General features: G+C 36.5%; 1 protein-coding gene across 1 annotated transcript in view; it reads left to right on the top strand.

Moving 5' to 3' along the window:
- The window catches only part of POLR1F (RNA polymerase I subunit F), an 18,089-nt gene extending 444 nt beyond the window's left edge, over positions 1-17,645 (top strand). The window contains exons 2-5 of the mRNA XM_006154477.3: positions 27-116; positions 4,471-4,612; positions 12,003-12,211; positions 13,710-17,645. Coding sequence (XP_006154539.1) covers positions 27-116; positions 4,471-4,612; positions 12,003-12,211; positions 13,710-14,115 — 847 coding nt within the window. The 3' untranslated portion in view covers positions 14,116-17,645. The remainder of the gene's footprint in view (positions 1-26; positions 117-4,470; positions 4,613-12,002; positions 12,212-13,709) is intronic.
- Positions 17,646-17,881: the final 236 nt, after the last annotated feature.

Below are 17,881 nucleotides of genomic sequence, written 5' to 3'. Positions count from 1 at the left end.
TGCCTGGTGGCCGGGCCGGGCCGGAGGCACATAGCGTTGTCGCCCCGCTACCTGAACAGGAAACGCACCGGCATCCGAGAGCAGCTCGATGCGGAGCTCCTGCGCTATTCCGAGAGGTACTGGTTTCTGTCTTTTCCTTTTCCGAGTGGGCAGTGCTGTAATATAATCTGCATCATCTTCCTTTGGCCACGGGAAGAGGTAGCAGGTGGATTTGCTGATGGCGCAGCAGAAGAGGGTCGAGTAGTAAAGGTCGCGCCCGTCTCCGGAAGCTTAGTCCGGAGGGGTCTGTATAGAGTGTGGATCCGTCCCTCAAGGTCAGTAGCTCCTTGATCAAGATCGGTGCATAGTCCCTTTCATAGGCATGTAAGAAAACTTAAAGGTGAAGCGAAAGTGTTGGGAAATGTTGAGGAGAAGAACCATGATTTAGGGTCAAGAATGGGCCATGGGTCTGAGACATTAGGAGACCTAGTTCTACTTGGCGTTGAACGTTTCACTTAGCCTTTTACGGAGGTTTTCTTATTTAACAGTGAAAATTTAGTATGCAGTACCCCAGTAGAGTCTCAAGTAGAATGCATGTAAACATTGTGGTTTAACTATAAAACGTGCTGGTTATTTTTTGTTGTTTATTTTGGCCCTGGTAATATCTCTGGATTCTCTTCTCTGAGACCAGATCAGAACTGGTGAAGCGGTTGTTCTTTGGAGGGGAGCATCTAATGTATTTAAATGAAAGTACTCAAAAATGGCTTGGAAATTCTTAGAATAACAGGGTGGGAGATAGGCCTCACAATTTCCCTGTACAGTTTTGGCTTAAAAAAGTAGCGAGTTGTTCTAAATCTACGGTAAATGAATTCCTTGTTGATCATTGATTCCCTTTTAGGAATTCAATAAATCATTGGAAATTGCAGTAATTTTCTTTCATTTCTTTTTAAGAGGGTTTTTGTTTTTTTTGTTGTTGTGTTTTGTTGTTGTTGTTGTTTTTGTTTTTTGTTTTTGCTATAGGTGCCCTCTACTAGCTGGAGAGATGGAGACAGAAAGCAAGATATCACCACCTCCCCCCCCCCCAAGGGGGATGGCCATACCACATTGCCCTCTGGGGATTCTGGGCCACAGGGTAGGGACTTGAACTGCTGTAGGCCATGAGGAAGTCCAGCAACATAACCATTATACCACCTGCTGGTGCCTCTGCTTTCACTTTATTTATTATTAAGCAAAGTATCCAAAACTTTCACCACTTTCTCAAGAGATCCTGGACCTTCCACTCAGGTTAAAAATCAAATATATCTAGAATATACAGCTTCCACATACATGACACACATTGGTTGTATGTTTATATTGTATATCAGAGACTTGGGATACACAAACAAAAAATAAGATCTTTAAAACTGCAGCAGAAAAGCTAATTTAGGTCAATAAATCAAGTGAAGTTTTAAACTTTGACAGAAATCTAAGTTAGAGAAAGAGTGCTGAATTGGGTCTTGGAATCTTTGAGAACAACTTCATAGAAAGTGCTTTGACACGGTAGCGTTCCAGAGAGGGAGTGTGGTATAAGCAAGTGAGTAGTAGATGTGCATTCGTATGCTTTGACAGAGAACTGCAATAACTGTATAACTGGATGAGGATATCCACACCAGGGGACAGCCACTGGGTCAAAGACAAGGTGGGAGATGACTCAGAGAGGGTGGCTGTTTTGTTTTAACCTTCCTGCCTTTGCCAGTTGTTGTTTTTTTTCTGTTTTCTTAAGCAGGGTTAGTGCTTCATTTTCTTAGTACCTTCCACCTGACTTGACACTCTGAGGGAGTAGTACATATCCTTAATCCCTGGGACATGGTCATATTTGCAGTTTAGGAAAGAACACTCAGTAGCATATGATACTTTAAATAGAGTGAGACAGTAGGTAAGGAGAGTGATTCAGAGATTGTTATAATTGTTTGAGGGGGAAAAAAAATGGTTACATCAGATAGATTTGAAAGATATGAGGATGTGTAGGATGGTTGTAAACTTTAGAAACATAACCAACTATGTTGCTATTTTCTGCAACCAAATACTACCCTCACTTGACACCCAAAGTGGCTTCAGTAGAAGCCTTACATCAGAGGATGAGGAATAGATATATAATTTCTATAACCAAATTGGACAATGTGGGCATTTAGAGCAGGCTACACTCTGAACAGATCTGGACACACCTCTTCCCCATCTCTTAAAGGGTTTGCTAAAGACTCCTACTTATTTGGTGCAGATCAGACACCACACTTTGAACTAACTAGGCATTAATAACTAGAGGCAGACATTTGACATATCAAGAATTTAATGTATGGGCCAGCAGGTGGCATAGTGGTTAAGGCACTGGATTTAACACATGGCCGACTTAAGTTCAAGTTCTGGACCTGGTGGCTTGGGGTGGGGGGAAGAATTCAGTGTGCTATTAGTCAACCATAAACATGGTTGTTTATGTTTTCAGACTTTTGAGGCATCTTTTAGAATCAGTGGGACTTGTTTCTCCTTGTGTAAAAACTAAGGAAAAGAGAGACTCAAAAATAGCTTTCTTATTGGTATTTAAGCCATTTCAGTAAGATTTCTATATGGTGGACTGTCCGCCTCTCTTTCCCAGTGACTAGGTTTTTAAAAAGGTATCCTGTTTCTGGGACTAGCAGTTAGCATAATGGCTATGTCACTGGACTCCCACGTAGTCTACCACGATTCGAGTCCCGGACCCGGTGGCTTAAACTCACGCCGGGCGCGTGTGTATGCGTGCTCAAGATCCTGCGAGGAGAATGGGGGAGAAGGGATTGTGGCGTGACCATCCCCCCCGGGGGGTGATTTCTCACTTTCTGTCTCTCTGTCTCTCTCTGGCTGGCTAGCGAGCGCACGTGCCCTATAGCGAAAACTTCTCCAAAAAAAAAAAAAAAAGTCACGCAGTGGTAGTTCAAGACCTAGACCCAGTGACTTGTAAATCACACTGAGATTGTGCATGCACACATGCCCAAAATCCCCAGAGAAACATGGAGAAAAAAGGATTGCAGTATGGCTGTGTATTCTCCCACCTCCCAACCTAGGATGATTTCTCACTTTCCCTTTTTCTGTCTCTGTCTCTTTCTCTCTGATGAGTGCACACACCCTATGGCAAAAACCTAAGGATAAAAGGGCATGCAGAAATAAGTATGCATTTTCTTCATACAGGGCTGCCCTGTACATAGCAGACTAGCTACATTAGCTTTTGCAGTGTTTGTAATAAACATGAATTGTACCACTAATTCCCAGCAATATCTCCTCTGCTTGTGAATCACTCTTTGAAAGTTGAGAGAAAATGTTTTTATTAGGGGAAAAACAATCTTAATTTTTGCTCTTTTGTCTAATATACAGTTACTTTTTTTTCCCTTCCCACCCTTTAACTCTGTTTTCTGTGATGGACTAGTGTAATTTCTTTAATTTTTGATGGTATGGTTTCTGCTTAGGAAAGCCACATGCAGAAATTAATAACTCCAAAGAATGCTTTTCTGAGTTTCTGATTTTCTTAATTTGGTAGTTGTTAAATTATCTTTCCCTTAAGTGCTTGGCTGTTTTCCTAAAACAACACTTATAAGGGATAAATTCATCCTCTTATGCTTTGTGAATCCTACTAGAAATTTAATTGAGTCCAACAACAACAAAATGTGCTCTTCTGTCAAGGGCCTTGGAGTCGTGTGGAATCCAGACATATATACAGATAGATTTAGTAAAATCAGGTTAAGAGCAGTGATGAATTTGTATATGGACTCTGATAGGAGTAGAGGAGGAGTGATTTCAACTTTGTGTGGGGGAATCAGGAACATTTTCTCAAATAAGTAGGTGTGCTAGTGAAGTCACTGGGTCTTTCTCCTTAGTAGCTGTAATTCCTTAAGAACTAGGAAGCGGCATCTTGAAATAATAATTTACTGCTATTGCTGTCAGATTTGAAGACTTCTGTGCCATACTTGGTTCTCAAGAAAAGATACGTACGCAGTTCTATAGCTTACCGTTTCCATTTACTACCAAGCAACAGTTGCACTTTGGGTTTTTCTAGTATTTGGGGACTTTAGCCCTAATCTTAATGCTTTCCTTGCTGTATGCATCAAGTACAGAAATCCAGTAATGGTGGATAATATCAGAATGGCCTGTGATTGGGTTAACAGAAACACATAATTTTGTTGTCAAGTCATATTATTTCTACTTCCTTCACAACTAGAATTGAAGTAGTCAGTTTATTGCTCATATATATTTGGACATTTTATTTCTGAGAACTATTTTGAATAATCACTTTTAATTTAGGCAATACGTTGGAATCTCTGGTGAAATAGGATTGCTTAAATTGTTACAGATTAATCGTATTCTGTTGTTTTTGACATGAGTATTAGAATTAAGAGAGGTATACTTTCTGTACTTTTAGAATATCTAATCAGTATAATGGCCCAGGTTAAAAGAAAAAAAAAGATATTTTTCTGTTCTCTTTTACAGCCTTTTTGGTGTCCCTATTGCATATGATAACATCAAAGTTGTGGGTGAACTGGGAGATATTTATGATGACCAAGGACACATTCATCTTAATATTGAAGCGGATTTTGTTATTTTCTCCCCTGAACCAGGGCAAAAGCTTATGGTATGTATTTCACTTTTCTGACTTTCTTTGTATAATTCTGTAATTATGTAATTTGGAAAAATCTTAAGAAACAGTATATGCCTTGGGACTGAAATACATTGTAATTGCAGGCAAATAGAACTTATTTTAGAAAAATTATTCAAATTAAGTTATGTTTTTTAAAAGCTTCATTTTTTTCTAATACGTGGATATAGAGAGTTTATGGCCCATCAGTTTATTCTTTGCATAGTATCAGAATGATCGTATGGGAAAAAATCAGTTATTATTTTTGAAGTTCTGGATTCTACACAAGTTTCTACACAGGAAGGATTCAGCAGTGTAGCAGTATATAAAATAGGAGTTCAAGTGGTTGCAGGGCCAGGCAGGTAATGAAAGCAAATGAATGGTGGAAGATAGGGCAGCCAGTCTACGCCTAGAAATGAAGGCCCCATGAGGAATGTCCTCCCATATTTAGAAAACTGAAGTATAGAAATTGGGACCAGCACATGGTGTAACGGTTACATGACTGTACCCCCACGTAGTTGACTGCAATTCGAATCTCAGACCTGGAGGCCTAAAACTCAGTCGGGCACATGTGTGTGCATGCCCAAAATAATGAGAGGAGAATGGAGGAGCACAGATTGAGGAATGGCCATCGCCCCAGGGAATGATATCTCACTGTCTGCCTCTCAGGCAAGTGCACATACCTTCTAGGAAAAATCTCTTTTAAAAAATATTTGATGAGAAATCTAAAAATGTGTCCTTTTATTTTCTTTACCTGCCACATAGTCTTTTGTCAGCAATTCTATTTGTGTGTATGTATGTATATACATGCAAGTATGTTCATATGTATATATATATATATATATGTGTAAGTATTTATATATGTATGTGTGTACATGTTCTTTTTCTTCAACTAAAAAGAAACATTTTATAGGAGTCGCTTAATACAAATTAATTATCAGCCAGCACGTGATACTATTAATACAAATACAGGTCACATTTCTTTTTTTTCCTTTTAAATTCATTTATTTTTACATTCATTCACTGAACATCATTACAGCATACAAAATGCGATTTCCCATCTAGGATACACTGTACAGTGCTTAATCATACATGTTATTGTCAACAAATAATTTTCCAGGACCAGTGGTTGGCATAATGGCTATGTTGCTGGACTCCCTCATTGTCGACCACGGTTCAAGTCCCGGACCTGGTGGCTTAAAGTCACGCCAGGCGCATGTGCGTACGTACCCAAGATCCCGAGAGGAGAATGGATGAGAAGGGGTTGTGGCATGGCCATCCCCCAGTGGGGGGCGGTGGTGATTTTTTACTTTCTGTCTCTCTGTCTGTCTCTGTCTTTCTGGTGAGCGCATGCGCCCTATAGAAAAAAAACTCCCCCAAAACAAAAAAATGTATTTATATTTATTTATTTATAGTTTATATATATTATTATTACTTATATATTTATATATTGTTACTTATATATATTATTATTTTTATATATTTTCTTTTTTATATATTACATAATATTATATATTACATATATAATATTATATATATTTTTCCCCCTATTTCACACCCTCTGCCATTTCCCACCCCTCCCACACATTATCTCTGGCATCTACAGTTGCTTTCCATTCCTTTTTATTTCCCCCCACACATTTTATTGATTCACAAAATATCTTAATTAATCTAACCATTTTCAATAGCAAATTAAGCTGAAATATGCATATCTGTGAATTCAAGTCTGACTTTAGGCATGAAACTCTATGAATAGAATGAATATACTATAAAGTAGAACCTGACTGAGTCTATGTAGCTTAAATAGCTATTTTTAAATATATTTTTAATTTCAAGAAAGGTAGTTTTAGCTCTAATAAATCAAAACAAAAATATTAAGAGAACTTTGCTTAAGACTTAAAGCCAGGAAACAGGATTCTGTTCAAATAGTAGGTACATGAACCTATTGGCAGCTCAAGAGAAGACAAAAATCCTTAAGTTTGGTAGACAAAGCATAGAAGAAAATCAGTACTGTTTTAGTCAGAAGTCATACAATTCTACTTTACCAGTTCAGTCTCATGTACTTAATCTATCTTCTGTTGTGGTATGATCTTCCCATTTTAAGTTCTGAAAGATAAAATTCAACTCTAGATTTGTCCCTACCATTAAGTTGGCCATTTTCTTAGTTCTTTTCAAATTCTTATTTCTGTGTGTCTGTATTTAGTTTTCCTGACATAGCATTCCCTTCACAACTTTTTGGAGAGCTAGTCTGGTGTCAGTAAATTCTCAAGTTTTGTTTATCTGAGAATGTTCTTGTGTTTTCTTTCCATATGAAGGATAATCTTGCTGGGTATATGGTATTCTTGGTTGAAATTGTTTTTCACTCAGCACTTTGAATATACTTTCCCATTCTTTCCTTGCTTGTATTGTTTGCAGTGAGAGGTCCACTGTTAGCCTGATGGGATATCCTTTGTAGTTAACTTGATATTTTTCTCTTGCCAATTGTAGTATCTTATCTCTGTCTGTGGTTTTTTGGTTAATCTGGCTACGTTGTGTCTTGGAGAAGATCTTGGGTTGATACTGTTTGGAGTCCTATGTATTTCTTGGGTCTGGATCTTTGAATTGCTAGTTTTGAAAAGTTTTCTTCCAGGATTTTATGGAATAGATTATCAATGCCCTTATTAGTTTTCTCACCTTCTGGGATACTGATGATCTGGATGTTTGGATGTTTAATGGTATCTAGTATTTCTTGTATGTTTTTCTCATTTTTTGGGTAATTTTTGTGGTGGATTTTTCTAGTCCAGCCATTCTGTCTTTTATATCTGAGATTCAATCTTCTGTATGAACTAGTCTGCCTTTAATACTGTCAAGGGAGGTTTAGATTTCCTGTATTACAACCTTCATCTCTATCAGTTCCATTTGATTCTTTTTTTTTTTTTTTGGAGAGATTTTCACTGTAGGGCGCGTGCGCTCGCCAGACAGACAGAGAAAGACATAGAGACAGAAAGCGAGAAATCACCCCCCAGGGGGGATGGTCAGCCACAATCCCTTCTCCATTCTCCTCTCGGGATCTTGGGCACGCACGCACACGCGCCCAGCGTGAGTTTTAAGCCACCGGGTCCGGGACACGAACCGCAGTCGACTACATGGGAGTCCAGCGACATAGCCATTACGCTAACTGCTGGTTCCCCATTTGATTCTTTTTTATGGTGTTATTTCCTCTTTGAGATCATGCAAGAACTTCCTCACTTCCTGAAACTCATGGGCTCTTTTGCATCTTCTGGAGTTCACTGTCTCTCTTCTCTTGCATCTCTATTAGCTTTGTAACTGCATATCCTAAATTCTTCATCAGACATTTCCATGAGTTCCATTGTACTGTCTGTGGATGAAAAGGAGTTATTCTTTTCCCTTCGGGGAGAAGTATTTTCTTGCTTTCTCATATTTCTTGTATCTCTGAGGTGATTTCTGGTCATCTAATGTGTTCTACGTGTCTTCCTAATTTCTTGAAGTTCAATCTGAGTGTTCAGAGGCATGCTGGAGGAGGTGATCTGCAATTTCACTGCTGTTCCGTTTTTCCTCCAGGGGTGCCCTACCATTCGTGAATGGGGTCTGGAGGGTAAAGTCTCAGCAGAAAATCTTCATTAGTTTAGTCCCTGAAAGCACTGGTTCCCAGCTCCAATGGCGGAGTCTTCTGTGAAGCCTGTAGTTTTGCCTCTTCCCGTATGAATGGAGTCTGGAAGGTGAAGTCTCAGCAGAAAATCTTCATTAGTTTAATCCTTGAAAGCACTAGTTCCCATCCAAAAATATAGGTCAGGTTTCACTATGACAAAAATATATTTCTAATTTACAAAATGTTTCAATGTCAGTTAAACTGATAGAAATAGTATCCTTTACTGCCACACTGAGATTTGCAAATGAATTTCATACTATTAAAATTGGTAGTAGATCCCTTCTTGAAAATGCCCAAACTTCTGTTTTGTATAAATTATTATTATAAATGTACACATATACATGGAAATAACACTTAAATTGTGTAGAAAGTATAAAAAGGTGTCCCTTTTATTTTGTTGCCAGCTAATCCTCAATTTCTGTTGATTAGTTAGGGGTTTTTTGGGTTTTTTTTGGAGAGATTTTCACTGTAGGGCACGTGCGCTCGCCAGACAGACAGAGACATAGAGACAGAAAGCGAGAAATCACCCCCCAGGGGGGATGGTCTCGCCGCAATCCCTTCTCCTCCATTCTTCTCTCGGGATCTTGGGCACGCACACACACGCGCCCGGCGTGAGTTTTAAGCCACCGGGTCCTGGACACGAACCGCGGTCGACTACGTGTGAGTCCAGCGACATAGCCATTACGCTAACTGCTGGTTCCCACTAGTCAGGGTTTTGTATTGTTTTGTTTATTAATTTTTAGTGAGCTATAACTCCTTTTTGTTTGTTTTGCTTGTTTGGTTTTTTTTTTTTTGAGAGAGATTTTTGCTATAGGGCACATGCACTTGCTAGAGAGACAGAAAGTGAGAAATTACCCTCTGAGGGGATGGCCATGCTGCAGTCTCTTCTCTGTTGTCTTCTCAGGATTGTGGGCATACACACATGTGTGCCCAGTGTGAGTTTTAAGCCATTAGATTCAGGACGTGAATCTTGGTTGACTGTGTGGGAGTCCAGCAATGTAACCATTATGCCATCTGCTGGTCCCAGGCCACAGCTTTATATAATAAAATGCATAGATTGTAGTGTGTAATTCACTGAATTTTGAATAGTCCATGTGCTATTTTATCTCCTTAGAAAAGACTGTCATGCTCCTTCCTCATCAATTCCTGGTGTCTCTCTCCAGTATAACTCAGATATAATGATTTTTTTAAAATCATAAATTAGTTTTGCTTATTCTATGTTAGTGGAATTTCCACTGAACACTAAATTTGGCTCCTTTCTGGTTAATATTTTTGAGTTTCATCCATGCTATTGCATGTATTGGTAGTCTGTTTCTTTTCATTGCTCATGGTATTTAATTACATAAATATATATCACAGTTTAATTATTTGTCATCATTAATGGACATTTGGGCTGTTTCCACTATGAATCTATTCTGAATTAAGCTGTTATGAGCATACATTTCATTTCTCTTCAGTAAATAACTAGAAGTGGAACTACAAGGTCACAAGGTAGATGTGTGGTTAATTTTATGAAAAAACTATCGTCTGGCTATTTCCTATTTGACAGTTACAATTGATCTGCATCATTGCATACATTTGGTGTTGTCAGTCTTAATTTTAGTGGTGGGCATATAGTTGTATCTCATGGTTTTAACTTTCATTTCTCTCATGTGTAATTTTTATGTTTTAAGAAGGGTCTGTTCAAGTACTTTGCCCATTTTTAATTGCACTTTTGCATTTTTATTACTGAATTATAGTAGTGCTTTTTATAGTCTTCATACAAATTTTTTTCAGATAAATGCATCGTGAATATTCTCTGCCAATGTATGACTTGTCTATTAACTTTAAATGGTATCATTTGATGAATAGAGACTTTTCATTTTGATGACGTCATTTATCACTTGAATTTTTATAGCTATTGCTTTCTGGATCTCATTAAAAACTTGCCAGACTGTAAGTGGCAGTGTAATAGTAACACAGTACTCAAGTGATACTGGCCCACAGGAGATAGTCCTGGGAAGCCTGTCTGTGCATCCTAGATATACTCACGCATCCTAGATATACTCACACATCCTGTGCAACTTCAGAAGAAGAGAGAGAGACTAGGCTAACCTTTGGTTGTGAAGTTATTCTTCTGTAAACTTCTAGAAGCTTTGTGGTTTAAGGTTTTCCATTAAGATTTGAGATAAATCTTAAATAGTTTTTTATGTGTAGTATGAGCCCTTAGATCAGTTTTTGTCTGCATATGCTTATCCAGTTCTAATTGCATATAGTCAAAAGAATTTCATCTTTTCTTCAATAGACTTTTTTATAGAAAAATTAGGTGTGTAGGACAGAGTTCCCAAACGTGCTCTTTCACAAACACACACACACTGAACACAATTTCCCCTATTATTGATACCATCTTATATTAGTGTAGTACATTTTTAATTATTGAGCTGATATTGATATATTATTATTAAAGTCTATAGTTTAGATTGGAGTTGTCTGTTTGCATTGTACATTCCATGGTTTTGACAAAGGTATAATACCTTGTATTCACTATTATAGTATCATATGGATGGTTTTACTGCCCTAAAAATTTGATGTTCTGCTTACTCATCCCATACCCATCTCTAACAACCACTGATCTTTTCATTGTCTCTAGTTTTGTCTTTTACAAATGTCTTATAGTTGGAATCATATAGTATATGTTCTATGCTGTATACTATAGGACATATATACCTTTCACATTGGTTTCTTTCACTTTGTATTGTGTATTTATGGTTACTCCATGCCTTTTTATAGCGTGCTAGTTTATTTCCTTTTATTGCTGAATAAAATCCCATTGTGTGGATATACCGTAGTTTGTCTAGACTATCCGGAAACTACCAATGGGAATGCTGGATTCCTGATCATGACAGATAAGGGAGTCTTATTTTGTCATATGTGTAAGGACTACTAATGTTAAACAGTAGTGTTTGCATATCAATATTATATATAGTTCTATAATTCAGAAAATGCAATTTTTAAAAATATTTCAGAGTTTTCACTCATGTACTACTTCTATATTTTGGTTCCTGGGTCAAAATGGGAAAACTTAAGTTTCATAGAAAGTTTCATTTTAAGCTTAAAACTATATAGTGCATACTTTTATTTTTATTTTATTTTTAAAGCTTTCAATAATGCTTTTGTGATTTTTCTGGAATAGCCATGCTCAGAACTTACATATAAGGGATAAGCTGTCCTTCAATAGGTCTGCTTACATCCTGCTAACTTGAATCATTAAAGAATGTATTTTGAAGCTTTGAAATTCAGTCTGTTTACAGAAATCTAATGTAGACCCAAGCTATAAAAAGCATATGCTTCCTGCCTTGGGGTCTTTGCACATGTAGGTCATATCAGAGAGTATTTTCTGCTTGGTTTCAGTGTAGTTATAGAGTAATCTGCTCCCCAGGAAATTCTGCAACGGGGCTGAGGTGTTTTTGTGTGGGGAGTAAGAGCCCAGGGGATTAATTGTTGTTTATCCAACTGACATGCAATTACTTATTTAATAAAGTTTTAGCTTTTACAAAACTCTGTAGTGTTCAAAAGTGATGTTTTGGTATGACATGTGGTAAGTGCTAATAGAGATAAACTTTTTCCATATTAAATTGTACCATTAATTTGATGTTTTCTCTTTGAAGATCAGTTTGAAGCTTATAAAATTTGATTCACCTTTTAACTGTATGGATCTCTTCTTGATGTTATAGTTTTCTTTCTTATTCCTCTTCCTAGGGGACAGTTAATAAAGTGTCTTCTAGCCACGTTGGCTGCTTGGTACATGGGTGTTTCAATGCCTCCATCCCTAAGCCTGAGCAGATGTCAGCTGAGCAGTGGCAAACCCTGGAGATTAATGTGGGTGATGAACTAGAATTTGAAGTATATCGCTTAGACTCAGATGCTGCTGGAGTATTCTGCATTCGGGGAAAACTAAATATCACTAGGTTAGTTCTTCATCACGTTATTATCATGAGATACTTAATTGTCATTTAATTCTGAATTTAGAGAATGTATGCCTATTGTACAGAAATTCTGTTTAAGAATATTTGTGTTTTCAAACTATAAAATCAATATAAACAGTAATCTTAAACTGCTATAACAATGCATCAGATCAGTACTCTAAAGCTCTATGTCTCTTTAACTGGTCTATATTTTAAAATTCAGTTTTAGTCATTTTTGTTTATTTTGTTAATTTTTTTAAAAAGTTACTTTGATCTTGAAACCACTGAAAAGCCCAGTCGTGTAACTAGTAGCCTGCTTTTACTTTTATAATTGTTTTGCAAAAATAACAATTATTGTCATTTGTGAGAGATACACATTTTAATTTCTGTATTATTCTGTATTGAAGTTACTGTGAGAGCCAAGTTTGATGGTGGGGGCGGGGTGGGGTGGGGGGATGTAGGGGTGGATTTTATAGACTTGGTTACTGCTGAGGTTAACAAAATTTTCTTGATTTTTACCCAAATACATATTGAGAATATGAGTTAAAGCTCTGGAACAGCTGTCCCATGGGATGTTTTACAAATGGAAATGCGCTGTGTACATGCAGTGGACTTCTTCACTATCGAGTGGTTGAAATATGGCTAGTGCAACGAGGAACTGAATTTCCTAAGTCAAATCATTGAAAACTCTTCAATTCGTTTTTTTATAGAAGTTTTTGCCTTAGGGTGCGTGCACTCTCTGGAGAGAGAGACAGAGACAGTGAGAAGGAAATCACACCATAATCCCTTTTCCTCCCAGGATCTTAGGCACACACACACGTGTCTGGTGTGATTTTTCAATCCTCCAGGTTCAGGACTTGAGCCATGGTCGGCCATGTAGGAGTCCAGTGATGCAACTACTATGCCATCTGCTGAATTTAAATAATTACATGTGACTAGTGCTGCTGTGTAGGACTGCATTTAGAGAGGGCTGTTTCATTGAGCTACTTGTTTTAATTTAAGAGAGAGAAAATAATTTGCAACTTTGAAGCGGCTCTGTCTCTGTATAGATTAAGTAGAATAATGGACTCTTACTTAAAACAAGGATTCAAATAGTAGAAACTAAGTTTCCTAAGTAGGAAACTCCATGACTTTGATACATACCACAAGCATATTATCTTTCTATCAAATGTCGGTGGCTTACTATTAATAAGCATGAGTATTGTGATATTTAATGTTTTCCTGATCCATACCTAAATGTAGAAGACAATTTAAGAGGATTTTTTATGTAATTTTTATGTGTTAAAACAGTCTGGCAAAAGTACTTTGGAGGCAAAGAATTTAACATTCAGTAGCTCACAGATGTTTCAGTGGGCAGAGGATAAAATATTTGAAATTTATGCCACAGTTGTGTATTTTGTGTTGTCATTGTTTGGAGAATTTTAACATGCTGGGATAGTCTTGATTTGTGTTTGCCCTGTTATTTCTTGCTGATATTTTTAAAAAAACTATTAATTTACAGTTTCAAGTCCAAGTGCTCTGAAGCGTCTGAAGAAGTAGAAACTGGTATTGAAGAACCTGTTGAAAAACCTCCCAAGAAGAAAAAGAAAAAGAAAAAAGACCCAGAGACATGTGAAGTGGATGGTGATACCCCAGAGCTAGCAAATTTTGCAGATGCCACCCTAAAGGAAGAGACAGAACAGCAGATTCCTAATAATGTGAATGGCCTCTGGGAGGAAGAGCCAAAGAAGAAGAAAAAGAAGAAAAAGCACCGGGAAAATCAGGAACAGGACCCTGTTTTCCAAGGCAGTGACTCCAGTGGTTACCAAAGTGACCATAAAAAGAAAAAAAAGAAAAGAAAACACAGTGAAGAGGCTGAACTTGGCCCACTTTTGGAACACCCACCTAAAAAGAAGAGGGAAAAGTAATTTTCTATAGTGCATTTTAAATGTGATTTGGTTTCCAAAGATTGATTTATACATAGTAGATGAATAAATGTTTTGAATGATGTGAAGTGTATATATGTATATACACACATACACACACACACACACCAGTAGTTTACAGAAATAGGGAATGCTTCATTAGGAGTTGGAGAGTTTTTGTGCTAAAATTACAAAGCTGAATGTAAGTTAATTTTGGAATACCAGTATTATTAAAGTGCCATTTTATCAAATATAGAATAAAAAGGTAAGAGCCACTGTCATTCTCAGCTGTTTGGTCTTCCAGATTTTACATCTACATAAAATTATTTCTACAGTCTCAAGACTATCAAAAGGATTTTATAATGCAATATTCATATCATTAAAGACTGAGTTGTTTGAGATTTTTTCCTTTTATTTTTTGGCGTGGTACAGTTTACTTTTGGTTAGTATATATTGTTATCGTTTGCTTTTTTAAAACTGAAGACATTTACTAGTTTTAAATTGTCTTTATTATGGCCACTACAGTATTGCTGTCGTGTAGCTTAGAATGTTTTGCCAAAGGAGCTTCTGTAGCCTCCAGAGCTCTTAAGAACCATTCTCTTACAGCCCATGTAGGGGGAAACAGTATTCACTGTCCTTTCCTACCATGTGCATGTGTGTTGTTTGTTTCTTTTTTAAGTTTGAGAGGTTGCTGAAAGGGCTGTTTTCTTATATTTGTTTATTTGTTTCTCAACCATTCTAATTATGTTGTGTGTTGGAGGACAGGAGTCTGATGAGATAGGATAAAGGTGATTCTGACTAGTGGGAAATTTCCTGATTACTTTTTAATAACTAGGATAGGCCACTAGAAACTGTTCTAAAGAGAAATTAGCTGTTTGTGGCTTTCGGTGATAAAATGCAGAATGTATCTTGACTAATTGGAAAACACTGAGTTATGAAACAATAATGCTGGTTGAAGCTGATAATCGATGCATGGCCATATTCACCCACTTAACAGATATTTGACTATCTATATTGCATTCTTTTAGGGCCCAGGGATGTAATGGCAAACATGGTGGATGCCGTTTCTTCCCTCATGAAGTGCAGTAGGAAAAGCAGATGCATACACAGTATAAATAAGAAAATACAGAAAAGTAATAGTTGTGTTAAGCTCTATGAAGAAAATGCGGATTATCCACTTACTGTAACCTGTGTTAGTATTTGCAAGTAGATGAATGGTTGAATTGAATTCTCACTGTCAGTTTTTGTTGCGCTATATGTAGTGCTCTAGAACTAATCTCACAGTTTAATGTTTGAAGTAAACAAATTCTGCGGATGTGAGTGCTTAGAGAGTGGCTGACAGTCACAGCATTTGTCTACAGATGATGGAGGGTGCAGGTCAGTTTCTTTTGTTACAGTTGAGAATTCATGTGAGTACTGAACCCTTGGAATGAAGCTAACTCCAAATTGAGTTGTGTTCTCAGGATGAAATACATACCAGACTTTTGAAGATGTTCCCCCAAAAAAGAATGTAAACTCTCAGTTTTGATGTCAGTGAAATTATAATATGCTTGGTATAATGGCTAGAATAAAATACTGTAACTTCAGCTTTTTTCAGCTTATTTTTCTACAAAAAAAATAGAAAAATGTATTAAACATGAGGCTCACATTTCCTTTGGTATGGACAGTGCAGTTTTAAGAGTCTGAATTGGAAAGGGTTTGAAATAAACTGTGTTATCAGTCTATAATATAGTGACATACCTAGAAAGTCTTTAGTAAATGCTTCCTTCAAATTTAAAAATCGGTATGTATAATCGTAATCATGTTTGATAATATACAAAATTATTTTCTATTGAAATAATTCTAATCCTTCTACACACAAATCAAGAAAGATGTCAGATTTATCCTATTCGTGGGAAAATACATGTGTATAAGCAAAATAAGCAAATTCTTAACATGTTTTTATTATGCATCAAGTGGTACTTCTGTCATGTTTTAGTTTTAAATTATTTTCATCTTTGAAGACAAAGAGGAACAGCATCCTGAACTAAAAACTTGATTTGTTCATGCTTTCTCATGATGTGAGTAACTTTTAAAATGATCTGCCCACTTGGCTTCCCTAGAATGTATTGACATTTTTTTTCGATATAGAAATGCTGATGATGGTGTCCTTCATGTAGTCTTCAAAACACTGTCACATGCTATCTTTACCAAAGCTTTTCTTTTCTGTCTCAGAATGTACTTATTAAAAAAACCCTCTAGTCTAGACGAAACCCCTTACTTTCTCTTTAATTCCTGTCATTCACCAATTTCTAAACGGTGTAAGGCATCTCATTCGTTATTGGACACATGGATGATATAAGCAGTCTCTGCTCTTGAAGTCTGTGAGATCATTAGGTAGGAATAGTAAGTACAGAAAGTATGTGTGAGCATTGTGCAAACAACGTAGTGAATACTGCCACTTTGTATGTTTGAAGCAGGAGATAATGTTTAAGCCGCTAGATGAACAGCATTTTACCAGTGAAGGGAAAGAAAAGGGTTGTGGCAATCCAGGGTAAGAGCCAAGGAGAGGCCTGAGAGATACCTAATGCAAAAGGCGTCAGACACTACCTCCTACATAAAATTTTTCTGGACCAAAGTGGGCTTACTCTAACCTCATAATTCTTTTTTTGTAATAATTTTCAACTTCTTGCACTCTGCATTATTGTTTCAAACTGTTTACCTGTTCATAAATTCTGTTTCTTGATCAAATTTGTCCTAAATAAGTTTCGTAAGGACTTATTAAGGATGTATTGTGCCTTAACTATACAGTATTTAGCAGGGAGTTCTTTATACAGTAAAAGCATCAACAGATATTTCCCTTTTGAAATAATTAAATGAAAGGCATAGTTTCAAATGATATTTTGTTTCTGATTTGATCATCTAAGTCATTTCATCTGTTGTTTTAATAAATGCATTCATTGCTTTGCCTTGATGTGGTTTTCCAAGTATTTTTATTTTTGTGTCAATGATGATGTGTGTGAGAAACTTCCAGTTGTCAGAAATTTAGTCTCTTTTAATGTACTTTATACGTTTACCACATGGATCATCTTTGGACATTTTCGCTCCTAAAAACAAGATATTTTGTGTCACAAAATCAATATGTATTAATCTCCCTACCTTTTCCCTCACCACACACACCCACTTGATGATTTTATTTCTTGGAAATAACCACTACTGTCAATTCCATGTGTTGTTTTAGGAGTTTTGTTATGTTTTGAATAAATTGAAAAATATTTTAAAACATAAATGTAATCAACTACCCATATGGTCTTTGGACCTACTTACTCTCTTTTGTTTGGTATTGAATATCTTATATGGATATGTAGAGTCTGCTAATGTTGGCAAAATTTTAATGTATAATTTGTTTCACTTCTTGATGGGTGTTTAGATTCTTTTTTCTCTAATTCACATATACATTAAATGTGTGTGTATATACATCTTGATTTGCCTGATACATAGTTCTGAAAAGGGAATTGCATTTATCTAAGAGAATAAAGTTTTACTTTTTGATACAAGTTGTCAGATTTCCTTCCAGGAAATCATATATGTACACTTTTATCAGCAATTTATGGTTGGCAACCTTGCATACATGGAGGATTACCAATGGTTCTCACATTGTTTTGACAATCTAATAGCTTAAAATGTTATGTAATTTATAATCATTGGGCTATTACACTTTTGTTATTTTATTGACCATGGATTTATTTTCTTGTGAAGTTCTCTTTAAATTTTTTGATGATTCTGTGTA

This window comes from Tupaia chinensis, unplaced genomic scaffold (assembly GCF_000334495.1).
Source record: "Tupaia chinensis unplaced genomic scaffold, TupChi_1.0 Scaffold000410_1, whole genome shotgun sequence".
Classification (NCBI taxonomy): domain Eukaryota; kingdom Metazoa; phylum Chordata; class Mammalia; order Scandentia; family Tupaiidae; genus Tupaia; species Tupaia belangeri.
This window is presented reverse-complemented; position numbering and strand designations above follow the sequence as displayed.